At 31.6% G+C, this 23,966-nt stretch overlaps 3 protein-coding genes and 1 long non-coding RNA gene across 7 annotated transcripts in view; 2 read left to right on the plus strand and 2 right to left on the minus strand.

The window, feature by feature from the left end:
• LOC117214412 (beta-1,4-glucuronyltransferase 1) overlaps positions 1-9,760 on the minus strand; it is a 58,269-nt gene extending 48,509 nt beyond the window's left edge. Inside the window, exon 1 of the mRNA XM_033460509.1 lies at positions 9,203-9,760. The gene's annotated coding sequence lies outside the window, so the exon portion shown is untranslated. The remainder of the gene's footprint in view (positions 1-9,202) is intronic.
• A 2,103-nt stretch (positions 9,761-11,863) lies between these two features.
• On the plus strand, positions 11,864-16,522 carry LOC117214244 (carbohydrate sulfotransferase 4-like). Of its 3 annotated transcripts, XM_033460156.1 has the most exons (9): positions 11,865-12,094; positions 12,800-12,927; positions 13,612-13,659; positions 14,027-14,160; positions 14,230-14,465; positions 14,538-14,736; positions 14,810-14,989; positions 15,094-15,428; positions 15,504-16,522. In XM_033460156.1, exons 2-8 carry the CDS (start codon positions 12,808-12,810, stop codon positions 15,413-15,415), a joined length of 1,239 nt encoding a protein of 412 aa, XP_033316047.1. In that variant the 5' UTR covers positions 11,865-12,094; positions 12,800-12,807; the 3' UTR covers positions 15,416-15,428; positions 15,504-16,522. The 3 variants fall into 3 exon arrangements, with proteins under 3 accessions (XP_033316048.1, XP_033316047.1, XP_033316046.1); XM_033460155.1 differs by having other exon boundaries at positions 11,866-12,094; positions 15,094-16,522; XM_033460157.1 differs by lacking the exon at positions 13,612-13,659 and having other exon boundaries at positions 11,864-12,094; positions 15,094-16,522.
• Positions 16,523-16,850: 328 nt separating this feature from the next.
• Positions 16,851-19,684, minus strand: LOC117214246. The gene is made up of 9 exons (XR_004488823.1): positions 19,589-19,684; positions 19,183-19,274; positions 18,765-18,823; positions 18,402-18,549; positions 18,145-18,205; positions 17,911-17,959; positions 17,675-17,731; positions 17,258-17,497; positions 16,851-17,174 (listed from the first exon to the last, which is right to left on the minus strand). It is a non-coding gene; the product is annotated as an uncharacterized LOC117214246 (long non-coding RNA).
• Positions 19,685-20,133: 449 nt separating this feature from the next.
• Positions 20,134-23,933, plus strand: LOC117214180 (DNA repair protein complementing XP-C cells homolog). 2 transcript variants are annotated; one of them, XM_033460041.1, is made up of 6 exons: positions 20,134-22,082; positions 22,154-22,359; positions 22,429-22,693; positions 22,777-22,945; positions 23,072-23,466; positions 23,497-23,933. In XM_033460041.1, exons 1-5 carry the CDS (start codon positions 20,391-20,393, stop codon positions 23,422-23,424), a joined length of 2,685 nt encoding a protein of 894 aa, XP_033315932.1. In that variant the 5' UTR covers positions 20,134-20,390; the 3' UTR covers positions 23,425-23,466; positions 23,497-23,933. The 2 variants fall into 2 exon arrangements, with proteins under 2 accessions (XP_033315932.1, XP_033315931.1); XM_033460040.1 differs by having other exon boundaries at positions 23,072-23,933.
• Positions 23,934-23,966: the final 33 nt, after the last annotated feature.

Below are 23,966 nucleotides of genomic sequence, written 5' to 3' on the forward strand. Positions count from 1 at the left end.
CCGCTACCAGCCAACGGATAGCGTATATACTCGGCTCCGGTAAATATTTAATAATCTGCCAGCACGCTCCAAGAGACGCGCAGAGTTCTTTGTACTTATGTAGGTAACTCGTTAGCCGTGAGAAAAAAGAAGTATCGCGTATCTGTCGTGCTGGATGAATCAGACGATGAAGTACGTTGTGTGCGGTAATCGAGAACGTTTTATAAGGGTAGTGAATAATCTTCTAGATATTTATTCATAGGCGTATCTACATATTTTGTAGGATATCACGAGATACGCGTTATAATGGGGCAGGATGGTATTCTACGCATAAAAATACGTCAGAAATCTAGAATAATGTTTTTTCGTTTGACGTCTCGTTTCCGCGAAAATCGAGTTGGAAAACTTGTCGGGTATGTACGCGTTTGGTCAACTTTGAATTGGATAGGATAATTTGATGGGGGGTTATTCTACGTACAAAAATAAGCAGGAAATGTGGAATAATGATTTTTCGTTCGAAGCTTCGTTTTCGAAAAAATCGAGTTTGAAAGTTAGTCGGATATGTGTGCGCTTAAGTAATTCCGAATTGAATAGAGACAATACGATAAACGGTTATTCCATGCGTAAAAATAAGTCGAATAGAGCTTTTTCATTTGAAATTTCCATTTCCAAAAAGCTCACTTTTTCATTCTCAATTACGTTCTCTAGACTCCAAGATCCTGCATTATCTTCCTGAATACAAAACTTTTTTAATTTATTTTACTTTTGTATGAAACCTCTCTCGTCAGTTTACTTCATCCTCGAGTGCTGAATTAGTTGAAGATTCGATAATTTGCTCGTGGCCACGAGTATAGGGATTCACAGACGAAGGAACTTTGAAGGATTCCCTAAGGATCCTATCAAGCTTCCTCTGCTACTTCGTTGTTTCTTTAAGTACTGATTAGCGAAGATGCTCCACTTGATTTCTTTTCTAAGTGTTCTGATGTATTCATGACCCATGGCTACTTGATAGTTAACGCGCCCCAAGGTGGTCGTATTAGGAAACGAAATATAACAACATGGTAATTAATGATGTGAGAACCACAGAGACCATGCGGTTGATTTTATCAAAGTTCCCTTCCTTCCTGCTCGTTTCTTTGAATATTGATCAACTTGGTCGCAGTTGCACGTCACAGCGTATTTCCTTTGGGGATTTATTTTATTCAAAAAGCTCTTAAATTCAATTTTCATCTTTACCCGGTCTTTACATTTTTCTTATTTTTACGCTGAGATAAAATTTTTCGATAAAGTTTACTTCCATTTCGAAGAGTTAAAAATTTTGAAGCATTGAATTTCATATCTTTTAGTAATAGCTGACATATCGATTTTTAAGAGATATCAGTTTCGAATTTTAAAAATATTCGCAAACGAGCGTTAATTTTGTTTCAAAAATTATTTCGAACAAGAATCTATTCGCGGTGAAAATAATAATTATTATAGGCCAATTCCAATTTGAATTTGGCATTAGATATTACTTAAATTACGCTTATTCTGAATATCTGATGTAAATAAATATATTCGCAGTGAAAATAGTACAAGTATTAAATCAGTGTCGTGGTCGTAAGTTAGGTTGGGTTTGACATTAGAGTATTAGAGTTTCAGGCTAGGTTAAGTTTGGATCAAATTTGGGTTAAGTTTCGGTGGATCTTCGGCTAGGTTAGGTTAAATTCCTCCTTCGCTATAATATTGCTCTAATGCTGCTCGAGAAGGTAATTTCTTCGAAAAAAAAAATTATGTCCAAATTAAAATTGAAATAAACTACGATCAAACTTAAATTTTTTCAAATTCAAAGCTGGTATTTTTTAATTCAAATGGTCGAATATTATAAAAAGAAACGTAAAAATATGTAAAACTCAAAATATGTAAAAATATGTAAAATTCAAAAATTTGTAAAACTAAGTTTAATAATGGACTAATAATTCGCTAGGCTGAGTATCTATCCTTATATACATGAAAGAAGCGTCTTTAGATCAAATCTTCTACGGTGAAAGACGTGCGATATCAAATTAGCAATTTTTTTATCTATAATTACTGTAGCAAGACTAGACAAATATCTCATATAGGTTATACAGTTACATTTGACTTCAATTAAGAGTAAATAGTTCAGTTTACACTGGATTTGGATTCGATTCGAATTAGATCTAAACTTAATTTAGATTAAGCTTAAATTCAAAGTAAATTAAGTCTAAATTTACTTTGGTTTTGATTTAAATTTAGTTTGATTAAATTTGATTCAAACTAAATCTAAATTTGAATTAGATTCATCTTATATATTCAAAGTTAGGTTAGGTTTAACGAAGAAGATATTACTCCTGATTAAGATCTAATTTTCGACACTGTCATTTATCGAACACTTATGTATAACCCAATTTATCTAATTTCAATTATACGTTAAACATTTCCTTACAAAATTAAAAATTCATTTTTATAGTATAATATATGACTATGGAAGTGACCTACGTCATATATTTTTCGTTTCGAGATATTTAAAGTTTCGCGTTTGATGCATGAGCTGAATTCTATTTAGCGAAGCAACAACCAACTCAATTAAACGCTTCAATTTCCACTACATAGCGAAAATGATTTCAGGTTACTGTAATGAAAATAGATGCAACGCAAAATAACTGATAAACTCATTATTTTTAGATTCTCGACTTAGGTCACTTTCATAATCACCGGCGCATGCATATTAAATACAGTATAGTACACTATACCATACTATATTAAGCATAGTAAGTAAGTACTAGGAACTAAAACAGTCTGCAATAAAAGTTAATTTTATATCCAATTCGTGTCGACGTTCATATTTTAAAACAATATTTTTCCATCTTTTTACCTTTCCAATCACCTGTTCCGATAAAACCAATGAATAACTGGACACACTATAATAGTCTACTCTACTTTTAAAAGCTAAAATTACTTCCAATAAGTTAAGTTTACATTCAGTCTGTACTAATATAAGATTCAACTTCGAAGTAATTTATTTTCAGACTTTCTTCAATTTTATCTTTCCATACATCTCAGTTAGGAAACCGGAATCTCTATATAAAGATCAAGATTAAAGATTATTTTTCTGACACTTTCCAATAAAATCGGTCAGGTTCTCTGGTTTTAGGGGAGCTATGAAAAGTAGACTGGAAACGATCTACTTTTACGGCAATTGGTCGACGCTAACCCCAATTTCACGTATCACGGACAACGATGGTGTCAAATTACAAACACCGTATGGCACACACGTGTCGTAGCCCCGGTTAACCACTGTGCTTCAATATTTTAACTCTTTTTGACTGAAAAACAATCTCCCTATGAGGACGCCATTTTACGTAAAACATGCACTGCGTACACGGCCGTATATTTACGGGTTCTTGCATATACTTTATTTGCTTTTGGCGCTGGCCAACGAACAGTTGCTGGCAACCTGGACTTGGTGAGTAATCCGACTCCCCAAAGAAGGTAAAGTATTTCACTAAATTCCCGGGTAATATTTTTACCAGGAAATGTTTGACAAAGGAAAATTTAAACTCTGATAAAATGAAATTTTATGCAAGTATGGTCAACACTTACATTGGGACGTAAAATTTGGAAATTAGAAAATTAGAAACTTAAATGGTTTAACGTTAGAAATACTGTAAAGCTAAAAACATAAAATTAGAGAAATGACCAAGTTCGGAATTTTAAATTAGAAAAATTGCCACCTGAAATTTGAGAAACTCGATAGTTTTGAATTTAAAAATTCCAAGTTAAAAGATTTTAGATTAAGAGCTTACAAATTGAAATATCTAGAATTAAAACCTTGTAAATTTTACTATTTAAGATCGATAGATCCCAAATGAAAAAACGTTTAATCGACAAAATTTGAATTACAGAATTGCAAATCTAAAAATTTTCGATCAAAGGATGTCAGATCCAAAGATTAAAAATTAAAGTATTCCAAATTAAAACTTTCAAAGCGATGCAATTAAAATTGTTAAAAACCCTAGAAATTTGAAGAACTACAGATACCGGAAGTTCAAGTATCGATCTAACCTCTAACGAATAGAATATACGTACAGCGCAACCTTATTCCCCTGAATTACGTAAATCAATTTTTCAGCGTCAGAAAAGAGTCTGTTAAAGCAAAATTATTTCGTTTCATTGCATTGTGCAGCTCGCCGGTGTTTGTTTGGTAAAAGGAGCCGACGATAATCTTATCCCGGTTGCATTTCTGGTTACTGTATCAGGAATCTGCGATTCTCCTGCTAGGAATTTTGCGTGCTTTGAGGAAATAAATGAAGATAAGCCAGAAACGCAGAAATATATGCGGCAACTCGGTAATCCACTCGATAGGGTCAGTTCGCTTCTATAAGAGAGAAAGACACGGATAATGTCCAACGCCGCGAATATCAATAACTGAGCGGCATTTAGTATTGCGTATGCCATATTGATTGTGAGTCATTTTAGCTGGCTAGGGAAAAAACCAAGGAGAGTCAATGGACAAAACGCGGCTAACAGAACTTCAACGAACCGGTTAAAAATAATTCTCGTTCTAAACATTTCCATTCCACTGCTTATTATTTATTATTCGTAGTCCTCTCGCTGTGCGAGTTACGGATGACTTCCGGTTACTTCTTACAATAATCACTTAAATCTTATTTCCTTTCCATTGTAGATATAAATCCCGAGGAACCATTGTTGAAAGATGTTTTTCTGAAACTTCTCTTTCTTGACCCTGAAACTTGCTTCCCGATTTGTTTAACTTTCTGTGTCAATAGCTGTGTCAGCTAAATTAAATTACAAATATTGCCGTTCCATTATAAATGTAAACTCCACACGATGATCAATAAATGATCATTTTTTGTAAAGTGAATTCCTTTCTCTGTAATTTATTTACCCTCTAAGGTTTTACCTTACGTGTCAGTAATCAATATTTATCCATGCTATTTTTGACAAAGAAAAATACCAAGCGTATCGTTGGATCTCTTCTCATAACATCTCATATTGGGAAATAGAACTCGATGCTTGGTGAAAAATGATTAAAAAACAAATTGCAAATGAAAATACGCCAATACAACAATGGCCCTTGATGGATTAAAATATGAGAAAATAAAATTACATGGTCTTTGAATGTTAAATAAACACAATTCACTAGAATGTTATTTACAATAAACAAATTAAATAAGTTCTATTTGCAATCGACGAAAAACAAATTAATTGAACTGTAAGTACCGAGGAAGAAGTACATCGGTAAAAAAGCGTATTTTTATTTGACGATGCATGGAAAAAGTGGAATTATAATCGTCGTCAGAAATAATGCATACAGTGCGTGGATGAATCAACGGACGAGTGCGCTCTCTATCGATTATAATACTCCCATTTCCCCCCGAACTTATTCAACAAAGCGAGCCAGACGGCACGCAAGCTTCGCATTTGAGTATTTTTCTACACAGTTCATTCACTAATGCTTCTCACGGGGTCGACTTATGCGCGTTGCCTGTCGAGGACAATTACCTTCCTTAAATCACGAACATTCTCAGCGTATTTCGAGTAAAAGTTGCTATAATTCCGGTTATTAAACTTCCCCGCCTACCAGAAAAATTAAGCAACGCGAATAAACCGGAGGATAAAGGGACACTGCAAAAACATGACGTAACCTAACCTGCGTTACACACCGTTCTCGATGCAACGAAAAAATATAGTGATTTTTCGTCGGTAATTTATCGTCAGGATCCTCTTGCACAAGAATTTATCAACTATTAATATGAGTAATTTAATATTTTGTAAAGTAACATCAGTAATTTTATAATTCTACGTTAAATCAGATAATCAGTTGATTTATAATTTGTACGATTTGTTTGTAAAATTTTGTTACTATTGAATTTGTTACTATTATAGAAGATAGTGGTAAGATAGTTGTAACTCGTGTCTTGTACAATTTCATTAATAATTGTTTAAGTGTACAATAACTGCTCGCTGTTAACAGTTTGATTGTATAAGAAGGTCCTAAGTGGTACAGTGACGTTTAGTTATTAAATAAGAGATAACTATTCTAGTTAGGTATACCACATATAGGTATTTCTCCCTAGATAACATCTTGTGGTTTTTTAAAAATCACTAAAGTCAATATTGCGCAAGTTGTTTTGTAGACTCGAATTTCAGAATTATTTGCAGTTGAAGTTACAGAGTTACATGTTTAAAATTAGCAAGTTCTACTTTCAGTTTCATGGATTGCGGTAGTAATGCTTTAAATCAATATAGTTAGCAAGTTACCAGCCTGTTTGCGTATGAAACAATTTTTAATTGGCGATAAAAAAATATTATCGAACTTATTTGGATTTTGTAAACTTCAATATTACTATTACAATATCATTAATATTAATATTAAAATTGAGTTGTTGTAATAATACAGAGACGATTCCATTTCGTATTATTCTTAGTTATTTTCCTTTCACTTGGTGAAAAGGGGGGCTAGTACAGAGTGATAGTTACTAAAATTATAAAATTATTATACAATCATATAAATTATAAAACTATAAATCCGCATATTGTAAAATTACATAAAATGACATAATCTTATAATGCAACTTGATATTAGATTTTACCGTATAGAGCTTTATTTCACTACATCATTGTAATCTAAAAAAAATTGTGCTTCGCATTATTTTTTGCTAATAATAAATAATTAAAGTGAATTTATTCTACTAATTTTGCATATTTAGCATATAATAAAAAACTTTGTTACTACTACCATATATATAAAAGGATTTTGAATTTGAAATAGATACAAATCACTAGAAAGAGAATTTTTTAATAAACCTTTCAATTACTTAATGTCATAAATGTGATATTTAACTTAGTCCCTTATCTATACCATGTGCAAGTATATTCCCAATTCTTGTCACGTACGGTATTACGTCCGCGAATTTCGCATGCATAAGATGCTATTCTTATTTAACTTTGCGCAACGATAAAAAAAGAATGATAGTCTAAATATTTATTAGAGACTCGAAATAGCGTCATCGACGATAACCTCGCTATAAAACCTTAACCTTAGTAAGTGTTTATGTTTAAACAACATGTACATAAAACAAACCGGTTTCAATTCATTTTAATTGTAGAACGCCATAATGTAAGCAGGATATTAAATTCCCTATGTTTTCAAATTGTAGATATATATTCCATATTTTTATTTTAGCTATTTTTAAAACACACTAGCTCTTTATTGTTTATATTTAGTATTATTCTAGCATCGATAGACTTGAAGTATGCTTGACAATTTTTCTTCCCGAAAACCAAGCAAATACATGTAGAACCGTCCCCTTACCGATTGTACCATGTTACTAGAATACCCCATATATTTTGTCAGTATGGTGATTGCGTATAGGGTTAAACGGAATCCATCAAAAACTTTTCATTTCCACTTCTATTTACTGCCTGGCACGATTGCACGGAATTTCATAGTACATTTTCCGTCATATCGTTTCTCCTGCACCGCATTGCGAGTCCCGATTCACCGGCAGTTTTCGTTTTTGCCGTTTGGACTGCGGCCAAAAAGTGGAGACACGCAATTAAATTTCGGACGAATAATCCCTGGCAAGAAAATTCCAGAGAACCGAATAAGGAGACGAGAAGAGGGATATCCTGTCGCCTTATGATTTTACTTCGCCACTTCTACCATTTTTTTATCATACGTACATATCTTCGTCAGAAAAATTACGTTACTAAGGAAAATTGAAATTTAACCTCAATCTCACAATTCTCGCGTGTTAAATTAAAGTTGATCCCACGCTATCGATACTTATCGATTTACGAGCTCGATATACGTATGAATTTATCAAGGTTATCTCATCTACGAAATATATTTTTTTCCCTCCTTCTTTAGAAATAGTAAATTCAATAAAGATAATATTATATCGATTTATGAGCTGATATGTAAATTTGTTAAGTTTACCCTCTTTTCTCTCTTTTTTTAAACTTAGTTTATATTACATCAGATTATTATAATGTTTATAACATTAAAGTTATTATGCGTATTATAAAATGTGATATATATAGTAAATTTTCTAGATAATTAATAATGCCAACTTATTAAATTAAAATTTTGTAGATATTTTTGAACGAAATTAGCTGGAATTTTCAAACCGTTATTAGAACCGATTTTACGCGTGTCAAATCTTCCGATGAATCGCGTGGTGACCGTTATACCTTGAAAATCGAACATACATACGAGTGAAGTATGAGTTTAACGACCGAGTATTCGCTTCTCTCATTCGAAAAATGTAACAACTTCTCAAATCCTATTTTTTTAAAAAGGTAAAAATATTTCAAACCCCTTTTATTGACGTATTTGAGGCTATAAAAAAATCTACAACGCCAGATATTAGAATATTTAAAGCATAAGAAATTAATATTTATTTGATTAAAACAACAGAAAATCTATAATGTTAAGAATCCGGATTTTTATTAACAGAATTGCGAATGTAAATTTCCTAATCGTAAATACAAATTTTTACAAAAAGTGTTAATTACTCGTCATAATATTCATTATAATAAATTCCTATTCGACATACGGAACCTACATTTTACTATTAATACCAGAATGTAACAATTAATTATTATTATTATCAGATAATTATCAATGATTTTCATAAAAATTTTCAATAATCGAAAGTAATGAAAAGAAAGTTTCTGACATCAAAAGTAGTTAACGGCAACCAAAAACTATTTTCGCAGTTCATAATGATTATCGGTAACCAGCAAAATTTTCATCTTTCATATTGTATAATAATTATTCATAACCAAAATGATATAAATTCAAATATGAATTCTTATACCATAATTATGTAAACTACAGATGTTCATACAAATTTCAAATTTTATAAACACAAGTACAAAAATACAATATGACTTAAGGAGATATTATGCCCATAAATGCATAAAAATCCACAGTCTAACCATACATCTTAAATTTTTGCTATAACGATTATAGTTTTGATTCATATTTGCTGATCTATCAAATATGGGGCCAACCCCTACACCAACAAGTATTAGATACATTCTGACCCATCCTAATTTACCCGGTACAAACAGCGCCACGACCGATCCTCATCAAAACACTGGGTGCCTTGCTCCGAAAAAAGTGGTCAAACCAGTTGCACCGCTAAAATTCCATCTGAATTCAGATCCAAAGTGAAGCGAAGGAACTCACCGTAGGTCTCTTCAGCGTGACATCTCCGTGGCCGAGTGCTTGGTAAAAATGTCGCGCACGATTTTTCGACCCTGTCGTCGACGCAGCGGAGCCTAGCACAGTAGAGTGCCACCAAGAATTATCCCAATCACGTCCAGTCACAAAAAGCGGGGAACAACGTGCATACTGATGATGCACGGTGCTCGCGTTCCACGTCTCTTTCACCGGCGGACGATCAGTGCCCGCTAGCCGAAACTCGCGTGGATTCACGTTTATTCCACGCACGACGATCACGAGGTCTATGCAATTCGAGAATATACCCCACGACGTTGCAGAGTGCGTATGTTCGGGCTGCTCCGTAAGGGAGAAATACGCCAGCATATAGAGACGAACAGATACGACGCGTGTGAAGACGCAACCAAGACCTTAACGATGCGAGGACTCCGAAAAATCCGAGTCTAAAAGCGTGACATCGGATCAAAAGAGAAAGGGAGACGAGAGAAACATGCGATTCAAAAGCGTTACACCCCTCACAGCGACCGCACTGCTCGAGCAACAGCATCCGACTGCCTTGCTGGGCCCATCAACACCATGGCCAACCCCCAGGCAGCTGTGGCGACGTCTGGCGTACTTCCGTGAATTTCACTGATAGTCGACAAACTCCTCATCTTCCTCCAGTTTCTTGACGAAATTACAGTCTTCCGATTTGGTTGATATTTTGAAAATAAATTCTTTGGAGATAAAAGAAGTGTTTAAGAGAAGGATCCTCGGGGATCCAAATACTGAGATAACTTTTCAGTTTTCCAAACTGAAACCAAATTTCCTCTTGTTTCGTCGTAAATCACTTTTTCCTTATATATATGGTTTTGCACATCATTTTTTATTTGGAATTTATTATATTTCTCTAAACCTATTTCTTTAAATCTATTTCTCTAAACTGGAATGTTGTTTGATGATCGATTTTTTAGCAAAAAAAAACATTGTTTTTGTTTAAAGGAAATCTATTTTGGAGCATAAACTTTTCCGAAAGAACAGCCATTTACCTTTTATACGATTTGTTGTGCACGGTGAAACTTTGTTTATATGAATTTTTCGAGATACATATAATTCGCTTATTTTCCTCGCTATGATTTTTCAGATATGTCGATTCAATCTGTAAGAGATAATTCAATTGGGCTCAATCAATCATTCAATCAACTTAATACGTGTAAAATTTCATTCGAACAAATGAAGTTTATATAAACGGAGTTCCACTGTAATTGGAAATTTCTTTAGAGATTTGGTTACAGATGTTTGCTGATAAAGTTAAATGGATTATGTATATTTAGCGCTGAATAAAATTAGGACTGAACTCCATTTTGGGGAACTCGGAATTTGTGACCTTTTTTATTACATATGATAAATTTTGACGAGTGGAGTCAAAGAATACTAGTTTTAAAACACAGAGATATTTTAATAGTTATGAATATCATAAATTTACACAAGTTGGACGCCATATTGATTTTGATCGGTAAGGTCATCATCGTAATACCGACCTCTCCCGCACAGCAGATTTTTATCTTATCCACTATCAGTATAAAATCTCATTCACTTATCTAAATTATTTTTTAATGCAATTTTCAACTTGACATTAATAGCAAATTAACTGTGTGTAATCACCTACCATAAAATACATATCACGTCTATCTTTATTCCGTCTGCGCTCTCACGACTCAATTGGTACTTGAAGGAATATCGATTCATTCTAATATTGAAGTATGTACATAATACTATTCTAACAAAGATTTTTTAAACCTACAAGTATTTATTCGTTCCGAAGTTCGGAAATAGCTTGCAGAAATCGCAGGTACATACAATATAGACGGACCATTATATATTATGAGATTTGTACGCATTTATGGGAAATTGAAAAATATAAAAATACACAGAAAGTTCATAATATGCAAAGATATATAAAACGCCCAAAGTATAGTACTTTTTACAATATTTAGTGGATAAAACAATCTCCTACCTAAATTCCATTTATTTAATTATATTCATAAAAATAATTATTTGCATAAAAATTTACAGTTATGAAATAAAACTTGTGTATTGAATTTCATTCGGATTTAAAAATACACGAATTCACAAAGTTTTCGAATACTTGTAGATGTCTGTTATGGATATAATTACATATGTGTATTATAGGAAAGTTTAAAATGTCATTAAAACTATTATAAGATCCAGCTATCATGATTATATTAGTAAAATTTGAAATCAATCTAAAAATATACGGAGAAATTACAAGATATTCAGAAAATTGTGCTTTAATAAATTTCAGTATTTATTAGGACTATTTATCTTAAATGTATTTATCTTACCATGTGCGTAAGGTGGCTGCTCGTACTGTTATATATTAATTTTTTACTAATTGAATAATGCAGTAGATAATCTTGTAATTTCTATATACACTCTCAGACTAGCTTCAAATTTGTACAATATAATCACAACAGTTTTATCTCATTAGTGTTAATGGTTTCAAATTTCAAAATATTTTATATAGCGTTTTACGTTAAATAACATAATATTTTATATTTTTATGTAACACGTACAATATGGACATAAAAGTATTGTGTAGTAAATGTTCAAATATTTTCATAAACCAGTGTAAGTATATATTTATATATTGAACTCGACGCTATCGCTATCTGCCTCTACTAGATCCTACATACACGTGAACCCGTGGATCATGTGGTTACCTTATGCTAGCCGCAATACGGGCCTTTTTGCGTCAGTGGACCACGATGAACGTTACACGTTGGTCGTGTGCTTCCCGTCGCTACTTTAAGATGTTAAGAAAAACGTGAGGTCTTTCGACAGTCACATAACTCACAGCTGGAAGTGTCCAAATGCAACGAACTGTTTGATCCCGAGGTGAGATCTCGCTGTTGTTAGAACCATTTTGACCGTGCAGCAAATCATTAACATGTCTGGCGTTTTATTTCGGTGCTGATATTTGTTTGGAATTTATTCTACATCAGCTGTTTATATCACAACATCGTTCGACGGAGTAGTCATTCTCTGCCATAGAATATTAATAAAAATATTACCACGGATTTGGAACTTTTGTTAATGAAATACGACTTGATAACAAATCATCCGAATCATTTACGCGACGTTAATTAGCCTTTTAATGCGATTTAATGATCTTTAACCATGTAGGTGAAATTTCTACTTAACATAATTCTCGTATAGATATTAGCTCCACTTTGTTTTGCTTCTTATTGTTGCTATTAGTTTTAAGATAAGATATAATTGTTTATGAAAATATTTAAACAGTTGTAGAAGTCTCTTATGAATATCTTATTTGTGTTATAGAAGCCATTTTAAAATTTCATTAACACTGTAATAAGATTCAACTATCATAATTGTACTGGAAATAAAAGATAAAAGTATAACTTATACATGTACATTTGTGCTTAGAATTTAAGTGTGTATGACATATGAAATACTAGTGTTTATATCTATAAATATAAGATAACAGCTTGTGATATCATTAATGAGCAGAAGTTGTAATCAAGAAACATTAAATGTTCCATTCGTACTACAGTGCTACAAAGATATTTGTGATTTCCATAGGACCAAGGATGTCAAAACGACTGAGCTTCTATGGTCTAATAGGCCTGGCGTCCATTTGCATCTTCCTCTTAGCATTTAATCAACGCTACAGCAGCTACCTTGAGCATCGACTGCAGCCGGTGATATCGGTCAGTAAAAAATCGGAGGTGGGGATTGCTCTAAATTGAGTCACGCCAAACACGCTCTTTCTGACGGTAAAGTCTAACTTTTGCACCTAACTTTTTTCCACTCGTACACTAACAATGAGCTGTCAAACCATTGCAAACAGTTACCAGCTCTCTTTCTCCCTGTTTCCACCATTTCCTTCCCTCTTTTTTTGGTTCAAGCAGTATTAGATAAGATACACACTGAAAATATTCTGCTTAATAAATCATTAGGGTAATGTGATATTAATCTTGTACAAAAAATTAATAAAAACACTGTAAATATTTTAATATTCTACAGTCATTATATATTAATGCACAATTTCTTTTATACCAAAGTAATACAAGTTTGGAATGATTACTTATGGAAAAATGGCTATAAGGAAAATATGTGTATATATGAGTAATGAAGCTTTCTATTCTTTTATGATTTTTTTATGTCTTGCATGTTTCGCACAAATTGACATCCTTCTTTGCACTTTTAATTTTCTTTTTACAATGTACATGGAACTCTGTTCACGCTACTAGCATATTTTGGATACTAATGCACTACCTATATAATGAAAGAGGGAGAAAGATATTGTCCTGGTTACATCAGCAGCATTATCGTGTTCACAATATACTATGCACTTTCAGTATGCTAAACTATCAATATTTTCTTCAATATAGGATGTGGAAATAAGGCCACGCATCATCAAAATTCAAGATCCAGTAACGGTAAGCAGAATGCACGTAGATTTACATAAACTGTCAGTTTTGTTCAGTAGAATATGTATTACAAGCTGATTTCCATTGTATAAAATAAAAGGACATTTAAAGCAAAATGTCAAAAATGATAAATAGAATTTAAAGTAATTGTTATTTTTTTCTTTTCTTTCTTTTATGTTTGATATGTTCAGGTAAGTGAATATTTATCTTGAGATTAATCCTTTCAGTCACAATAAGAGATTAACAATTAACACATTTAATATGGTAACGGGGACAGAAATTACAAAAAATACCCTATTATTTTTGTTTGCATTGTGTGGATGTAAAGTGTATAAACGGAAAAAAACTTTAATTATAAATTATGTGTGCTTTATAGGCATATTTTAGAGGGTCCATTGAAAATGTTACACTTTCTGAAATACAAGAAGTTGTTGATCAACAAAGAAAAGCAATTGAAAGAGAGATGGAAGGGTACAAATATCCCAATGGAAAATATGGAGTTAATGTTAGGTACATTGATTTTCATATCTAGAGTTAATATACGAAACTTTCCCTGTGATTATATAATAATTCTTGTAGTAAGCTAGAAGACTTAGTATTAGAAAAAGGAGGGAGACCCATGAGAAGTGTGATTTTAACAAGCTGGAGAAGTGGTAGTACGTTTTTTGGAGATGTGATCAACGCACATCCGGCCAATTTTTACCACTATGAACCTCTTCTTGATTTTGGAATTGTACAAATTAGGGGGCCACCACTTGCTGACGAAGCTCTTAGCAACCTGGAAGCATTATTAAGATGTGACTTTAGTAATCTTGGTAGGTATTTAAGTTAATACATAATACAGATAAGTATTTTCTCAGTATAATTATCTAAAAAAATATTCTTAGATCGATACTTGGATTATGGTAAAACGCATCCTTGGGTCTTCAATCATAATACTCATCTATGGAAACAGTGTCAGATTCACAAAAAAATTTGTTGGGACCCACGATTCGTTTCGAAATTTTGTAAATTATTCCCCTTTCAATCGATGAAAATTGTCCGTTTAAGATTGCGCGCTGCAGAAAAACTCCTGGAGCAAGAAGAGTAAGAACGCAGCTCAATTTCTTTTCAATTAATAGTATAAATGCGACAAACCTCAAAACAATAATTTGTTCAGTTTAGGAATACGTTTAGTTCTATTGATTCGCGATCCAAGAGGAATTTTACAATCGAGAAAGCATCGAGAATGGTGCCCGACCGAACCAGATTGTTCTAACCCTGCATTAGTATGTGCAGACATGGTTTCAGACTTCAGTGCAGCTGTTCGACTAATAAAAAAATATCCACGTACCTTTAGGTATACTTCTCTTTTGCAATGAATATTATCTACGTTAATTAACTACATTCACAATGACAAATATTCTACAAATATTCCAAAATAACATTTTTTTTATTTAACAGGGTGGTGCGTTACGAAGACTTATCTGTAGACCCCTATAGACACGTGAAGGAACTGTACAATTTCTACGGCTTGGACTTTCACGTGAACGTGAAGAAGTTTTTAGATACTCATACAAAGAACGACGTGGGTGGTGTCTCGAGCACTTTTCGAAATTCGAAAGTGGCACCCTTTCATTGGCGAACAGACCTTGATTTCGAGGAAGTCGACGAGATACAAAGAGTGTGTGCGGCTGCAATGCGTTTGTGGGGATACGTTATGGCATCAAACTCCAGCCACCAAAAGGATTTCGATCCTCTCACCGACTACCAACTACAATTATGACATGTGGCATAGTGTACGATAAATGTCTAGTATCTGTACGTAACTATTACTGTGTAGAGTGGTTATAATTCTTAGCTTATTTGCACAGATTACCGAAATTATCACAAGTGCCCTCATTCACATTGAAAACGTGGTGCTGATAGCTTGTCTAGACAAGCGCTTATGAACTCTTATGATCAATTGCCTTTACTGATCTGTTTTAGATTAGTAAAAACAAAAAGAAAGAACAATGAAAAAATAGCAAATTATTGGACCTCATAAGACCAATGGTGAAACTTGTTCCTTAAAAAATTTAAGAGATGCATAAGTGCTCTTCAGAAAGAACAGTCTCAATCTAGAATCTTAGACCAGTGTATTAGGTGCGAGGATTAGAGGTTCCTAAAACCCTGGTACACAACAAGGAAACATCCATATCAACGCAAATATTAAACGAACCTAAATAATAATCTTTTCTAGAATTCAAACTTTAAACGTCGCGATCTTGATATTAATGTAACCGTAACACATTAGGATTTTCCACTGAGATATTAAAGAAAGAAAAAAATATCAAAATATCAAGCATTTGCATAAAACGTTACTTTTTATTGGGTCTTCGATAAAAGTCTTACTTTAATACATTATTTTACTGCGCAATTTTAGTTCTTTCGAGAATGCATATACGCAATTGTTTTACTTGCAATACCGGTTATGTAAATGGGCCAAATTTTAATACTCTCGATTCATAATTGTTATTGCTTCTGTCTTACACTCTGATATTGTTATTGTTTCTTAAAAAAGTGTGTAAGATCGAAATTTCGAAAACAAGATAAATCTGTAAATAATCAGCACTAGTTAAATATTGGTGTGTCCATTGTTTTATTATGCCTGAAATATTTTTCTTTGAGAATAGTTTCCACGTAACCGGCCTTGAAGCCAAAAATAGATGGTAGTGTTATATTTGCATTAGTTAATTACCTATAATTTCGTAAAAAATTGTGAAATCACAAACTTTTATTCGAATCGCTATCAGATTATATTTACTATCTTATCAATTGTATATTTTTTACTCAATGTATTATATAGCTATTAACATGAATTTTTAATAAATGTGTACATTATACTTGTTTATCTTTGAATATGTAAATTCTGCAATAATTATGTTTGCAAAGTAAGCAATTTACAAAAGCAATTGCCCATTAGCGTTAGTTAAGTACAAGTGCTCAACATAAAATATATGAACAAATGATTACTTTGTAATTATAGGCGCACTTAAACTCACGTTTAAATTAACAAATACTCATTATGTAAATTCCCTCGAATTATATATTGGATCATTCAATATTTCTTCAGTTTTAATCATCTTACTTTCTACCATAATTATCTTACTAGCATTTAATTGAATTTACAGCAGCAGTGGCTTTTTGTGAATTTGTGTTTAACAATAAAATAATTCATCTAGTCCGAACTATATTTGTTTTACTTTACAATATCATTCACATATGACATATATCATACATCTTTTATTAATGAAACAGGAAATCTTAATCAGCCTACCCAACTTTATTTCAAGACGTTTTATATAACACGTACAATGTATGCATAAAAGGTTTTTGTGGTAAGCGTACAAATATTTTTATAAGGTAATGTACATATACATACAGCTATCTCCACTGTGATAATCGCCAATATAGTGATATCAGCCTTCTGGTCAGTGTAACAACTGATGTACCAACAACACTATGTTATCCCAGTGTAATCGACAACCTTGTCTTTTAATGGCCTGTATTCCATAATAGAGAGTTAATCACTATCCTTGGCACACATGCCTACGCATAGCTGTCTAATATAAGAGTATCAATTTACATGTTTATTGATATGAAGGAAAACTAATAATAAACTATGGTGAAAGTAAGTAGTGGAAAATATATCTATCCTTCTATCTTTCTTACTGTATTGTATAAATTGTAGAGAAATATATACATATAAGAACAAAAGTTTTTAGTTAGAAAATCGTATATATTCATAAAAGGTATATATACATGTGACTTAATTAGTTTAAGAACAAATCCATATTGGTATTCAATTCCCGTTTTCCAAGTTTATCTAAAACAAAAATTAATAATACATTAGGTTTTATATCATTAAATAATTTAAAATATATATATAGTTCAAATTCAGTGGAAAAAACTAATTATCACTAAAGCTCATAGCGTATATTAAAAGCATCACTATAGTAACTGAATTTGAATTTTTTTTGTTTAATTATTTAACATACTGTACCTTTTTATTATTTGTCTTCTGGTATTAAACTTTGTAATTAATATATGTGCAAAACACCTATGGACAAAAAATAAGTTTTTTAAAATCAACATATTTATATTAAAATTGCATAAATTAAAGTTGCAATTCAGTGAGGGCAAGATGTAGTCATTTTATAATAAATCATATTAGCGTATACTATTAAATCATCATCTTAATTCCTAATAAAATTATGTTCTTTTTATACGGTTACTCACCTGTTTGAAAAAGTAATGATACACATCATGCTCAAGTAAATTATAAAATCTGGTAAAAAAACAGATGTTAGACTTTTTAAATTAAAAAATATATATTTTACAACTTAATTGCAATAATAAATTGTAATCAGCAAAAAAAGTAACATCAAATTTACTCAGACATATGCTTGTCAAATATCATCATAAAGAAACTATTGCAATTTGGAAATATTTATTAATAAAAAAATTATTTACCTTCCTATCTTTAAAAAAAAGGTTCCATGGTTTAATTATTGTTTTCATGAATACATCTTTCCTGCAAAGTAATAATTCGAATTAATCATAATTAAAATACATTACTAGCAAAACTTCATAATATTAAATTCTAATTTCAGTGAAAGAATATCTCCATATTTACATGTAAGACAGGGATAACTTTTAAATTACTCATCATAGAACATTTTTGTAATACTTTTATGCCTATGTTGTAAAATAAACTGCTTTTAAATTACCTTCCTAATATCTTTCTTTTCTTTTTCAAAGTTTAAATTTTTTCCTATTTCATGTTATATATCTTCTTTATCCCATAGTTATTTATATACTATACATATTATATTATTATAGGTGTGATACATATTCAACCATTTTCATTGTTTGCATCTGAAATAAGTAAACAGATATTGTTATATATTTCTTATTAAAGATTACGAGTAAAAATCATATTCGATATAATAAATATTCAGATTCATAATATCTACATTATATTTCTGCTTGACCGGGGCGGTCTATATAAATCATCATATTTCATTCAAATAAATCATAAAAAAAAAGATTTAATTTAAAATTATATTTTACTCTATTTAAGAAAAACTTACCAAGATTATCAATGGAATTTATTCCAATGTATTGCAACTCTATTTCTTGCATTTTTTCCCTAGAAAGAAAAACAAACTCAACTTACATACTTCTCAATTAAATAAATTGAATACATATTTTTATAAATCTCTTCAGGAAACTGAATCGCTCATATAATACTCAGACTGGGGCAGTATCATGTCATCATATAAAATACTAATTTTTAATGAAATTCGCGTTTGAAAAATTAATCTGGGATGATCTAACGTGAGAATAAAAATATGAAATTCAGAAAATTACTGAAAAATAACTAGAGAAGAATGAAGTGAAAATTGAAAATCACAGCAGACATCAAGCTAATGCAATAAAATTAAAAATAGATATTCTATTTTTGAAATAAATACTTTGTTAAACTTGTTTTAAAGAAATAATACTCACCAGAAAACTTGCAAACAAGCCGAAACTAAAGTTGATCAGCAAGAGGACATCCAAAGCACGTTTCTGACTAATTTTAACGTTTTAAACTAACTCTAGAAGAAAAAATAAATCGAATTCCAAATGATTCATTAAATTAAATCAGGAAAATCAATCAAATACAGGTTAAAATATTCAGAGTCGTATTTCTAGGTTGTAATCAAGAAATACTCATACGAACGAGACTATTTACGTATCATCACATAAAATATAAAATCAAAATTCTGAGGAAGCAATAGCAAATTAAAGAAAATATAATGGTAAATGATATGCTGAAATATCTGTTGCTTGAAAAATGTCGTATTTGTATGATATTTTGTAACGATGCACGTGATGACTGTGGATTATATAAAATATAAAATACTCTTACCTCACCATTATCGACGAAATCTAAAATGAAGGAGAAGCGTTCCTTCGACAGAGTTTAAATAGAATTTATGGTCTAGGTTCACTTATTTTGAAGAGTGACCTATCGATATATCAAAAATGCCCTCTGATGGAAATATAGTAAACCGTTACAGATATTTTTTGAATCTTATATACACATACAAAATAGATAGGAAATTTTTGAATTAATAAAAATATGTTTAATATTGTTCTTTTTTAATAACCAGATTTTCGATTTATGTGATTGACTAACTATTCTCAGATTTTGTATATTTATTTAAGTCGAGGAAATCTAACAAAATACAATAGTTTTTTCAATTCTTTTACCGAAATCTACTGAATACCTTTTTGAAAAGAAATTAATAAATTTTAATTTATTCATTACTAGTAAATAATGATAATGAATTTGCAAAAAGGGATAGGGTCTCAAGGATAGAAAATGTATTTCATATAATACTAGATACGGACACAAGTTTTTCTCAAACTTTGTTGGGCTTGTGTGCATATACGTATATGCGCATATGAGTTAGGTACATACGCATTTATCTGTAATCTTTTATGTACTCAGATAACATTTCAATAAATAAAAATAATTTCACAATATAAAAGCATGATATCACTGTTGGTATTGAAAATTCTATTTATAATTGTGATTTCAGTAAATATAATAAACAAGACATGATTTCGTACATTTTGGAACGAAGAAACTGTTGCAATGTGATACAAGACGTTGGCAAGAAATTAATTCGTAACAAGGAAAATTTTTGCTTTAAAGCGTTTTTGAAATGAATGGTTTATCAGAAGACGACAGTTCTGATAGCAGTAATGAGTTTCTGGTTGATCCACGGAAAATTAATTTGAATTCTAGTTTCTTCGCGAAAAAGAAGCTTGATGCTGCGAAGGTTAAGGATCGGATTGACACTGAAGATGAGAGCACCGATGACGAGGATCTCGAGGATGTCAGTCAAACAGACAATATCGAACTTTTCACTCAGGTCTTGAAAAACTTAGAATATTCGCAAAAATTTAAACAGAACGATGAGAACATTGAAAAGAAAGAATCACATTCAGACCATTCCATATTACAAGAAAAAGAGGAAAAAGGACAAAAAGTAAAAAAAGAGGTAAAAGATACTACATCGTCTAATGAAATAAATGAACTTTTGCTCCAAGGTGAGTGTAGTATAGGTTCACTCTTCGAAAAAGGCTCCGAAGATGCAATAATAAAGAACGAGGAAGACACTGAGCCTCCTAATGAATACACTATTCCAAAAGATGGTGTCAAGATTGTTTTACCAGGTACTTGTTTAATGATTAACAGAAAGAAGAAGGGGAAGCCAGATTTGAAAGCAATCTTGAAGAAACGATTAAGAGATGCTCAGGTATTAGTAGAGAAAGTAGGATTGCTTTGTTGGTTGGCTTATGGCTTTCGTTTAAATGACCAGATAAATCAGCCTGAAATAATGGCTGGTGTATTATCATTGATTTCTACTTCAAATTATCCAAAAGATAGAATTGATCTCATATATCTAGAAAAGTTTACAAAGTGGTTTATACATGTATTTACATTTGAGCCTGTTGTAAGTAATGGTAATAAACAAATAGATAAAGAAACTTTATTGAAAATATTGAAAGACAAGAAAGTTTCTAACTATAAAGAATTGATATTATTATACGTTGCTACATTGAGAGCATTGGGGTTAAATTGTAGATTGGTTATCTCTCTTTGTCCTCCTCATCGGATATATAGTAATAACCCACTTTTTAAATTAGATAAAGAGCCGGAAACTGCGGGGAAAGATAAATCTAATGTAACTAAAAAGAGAAGTTCAAAGAAAAAGGAAGAAAAAGAGGTAGCTTCTGATAAAACAAATGTGATTCAAAATAGTTCTGAGGCCAAAAAAAATGCTAATGCAGAAGCCAAAAAAAGAGCAGCTAAAATTTTACATTCGAAATTGCAGACTTATAAGGGCAAAAACAAATCTGATACTAGTAAAGACTCTAACAGTGAAAGCAAAGCAACTAAAAAATCAAATACTAAAAGTACTGAAAAAAAAGATGAATCTAGATCTGCAGAACAGGAAAAGAGTATGTCTAGTTTAAGACAATTAAGATCTCGGAAAGTTAATATCAATTCTGAAGATAATAAAACAAGAAAGTCTACAGACTTGTCTTCAAAGGTTGATGGCACAAAATCAAAATATTATATAGAAAAAGATTCAACAGATTCTGAAGCAGAATTTCAGCCAAAACCAAAACGTTCAATGAGGAAGAGTAATGATAAAGAAGAGGCATCACAAAGTTCTAAGAACACTATTAAAAAAAACAGAAAATTAGTATCCTCTGATAGTGAAGATCAAACAAACAAAACAAAGGAAAGGCAAGATATTTGGGCTGAAATATATTTAGAATCAGAAGAAAGTTGGATTTGTACAAGTGTATTGGATGAAAAAATCCATTGCATATCTGAAATATATGTAAGTAATTTATGAACCAATTCATATTATATCTACTGAAGTATGGTAATAACAATTGCACTCTGTTATAGAAAAAAGCAACAAAGCCTGTATTGTATGTAGTAGCTTGGAATTCTGAAGGTTTAATAAAAGACGTGACTAGACGCTACTGTGCACAATGGCTTACAGTCACACGTAAGCAACGAGTTGATGAAAAATGGTGGCTTGAAACCTTGTCTTATTGGAAAGAAAAAAATACTGCTATTTCTAGAGCTGAAGATGAAATGCTATTACAAAGGTATTTTATATATTTAAATATTTTTACTTATCACAATACTTCTTTATCTGACAGTTTCATTTATTCTAGGGAGTTGGAGCAGCCTTTGCCTAGAACGCTTAGCGAGATCAAAGGTCATCCATTGTATGTTATTCAAAGACATTTACTCAAATTTGAAGCATTGTATCCTCCGGATTGTGTGCCCTTAGGACATACTTCTACTGGTGAAGCCATTTACTCTCGCCACTGTGTACATACTATTCGTTCAAGAGAAACTTGGCTAAAAGAAGCCAGAGTCGTGAAACCAAATCAAGAGGCCTATAAAATAGTCAAAGCTCGTCCAAAATACGATAAAGTATCTATAACTATTTCAATCTCTTCATTCGTAAATATTTATTCTGTAATAATCAAATTTGTAAAATAATTTAATTACAATAGCTTTCGGGAATGAAAATTAAGGACTCACCACTGGAATTATTTGGTGAATGGCAAACTATGGAATATGAACCACCAGTAGCCAAGGATGGTATTGTTCCACGAAATGAGTATGGAAATGTTGATTTATTTAAACAACGTATGCTTCCAAAAGGCACCGTTCATATAAATCGTAAGTTCTTAAGGAATTAATTGATACATATTACGTACCATATGTATAAAAATGTACCAGCAAATGTATGATTGAAATGATTGATAAACATGGAAAACTAAGACTAATATGTGTATCATGATGTAGTTCCAGGATTGAATCGAATAGCACGGAAGCTTAACATTGATTGTGCACCAGCTGTAGTAGGCTTTAATTTTGGAAGTATGGGTGCAGTTCCTGCACTCGAAGGTTACGTCGTTTGTTCTGAATACGAAGATATTTTACGAGAAGCTTGGGAAGCTGAACAAGTTGAAGCAATTAAACGAACTAAAGAAAAGCAAGAGAAACGAGTTTACGGAAATTGGAAGAGGCTGATTCAAGGTTTGCTTATAAGAGAGCGACTAGCAACGAGATACGAGTTTACGGAAGAAACAAAATCGGCAACTAATAAACGGGCGAAACATAAGAAAACAGAAGTAAAGAAGACTAAAATATTTTAATCCGTAAAACGAAATTATAAATCATTTTGTAAAAAACCTTAATAATGTATACATCACAGGAATGATGCAACTTATTATTTCGTTACTACTTATAATTTCAAGTAAGAACATAATCTTTTCTGAATACGAAGATGTTTTACGAGAAGCTTGGGAAGTTGAACAAGTTGAGGCAATTAAGCGAACTAAAGAAATCAAGAGAAACGAGTTTATGGAAATTGGAAGAGACTGATTCAAGGTTTGCCCATAAGAAAGCGATTACCAATGAGATACGAGTTTATGGAAAAAACAAAATCAGCAACTAATATTAATAATAATAAATTAATGATAATAAACTAATAATAAGGCAGCTATTACTATTATATTTATTTCAGTATTATAAACAATCGTGCGAGATAGATTTTTGTAAATGAAACTTGTACAAAATTTTAATATATATGTCTTTCAAATGTACTTTCGTTTGATATTTTTCAGATTGTATTTTGCTATAATATATGCAGCTAGTGTTTCTATATTTTTTTAAGATATTGTTAACCCCTTGGCAT

Source organism: Bombus bifarius, unplaced genomic scaffold, assembly GCF_011952205.1.
Source record: "Bombus bifarius isolate JDL3187 unplaced genomic scaffold, Bbif_JDL3187 scf7180000009200, whole genome shotgun sequence".
In the NCBI taxonomy this organism is placed as follows: domain Eukaryota; kingdom Metazoa; phylum Arthropoda; class Insecta; order Hymenoptera; family Apidae; genus Bombus; species Bombus bifarius.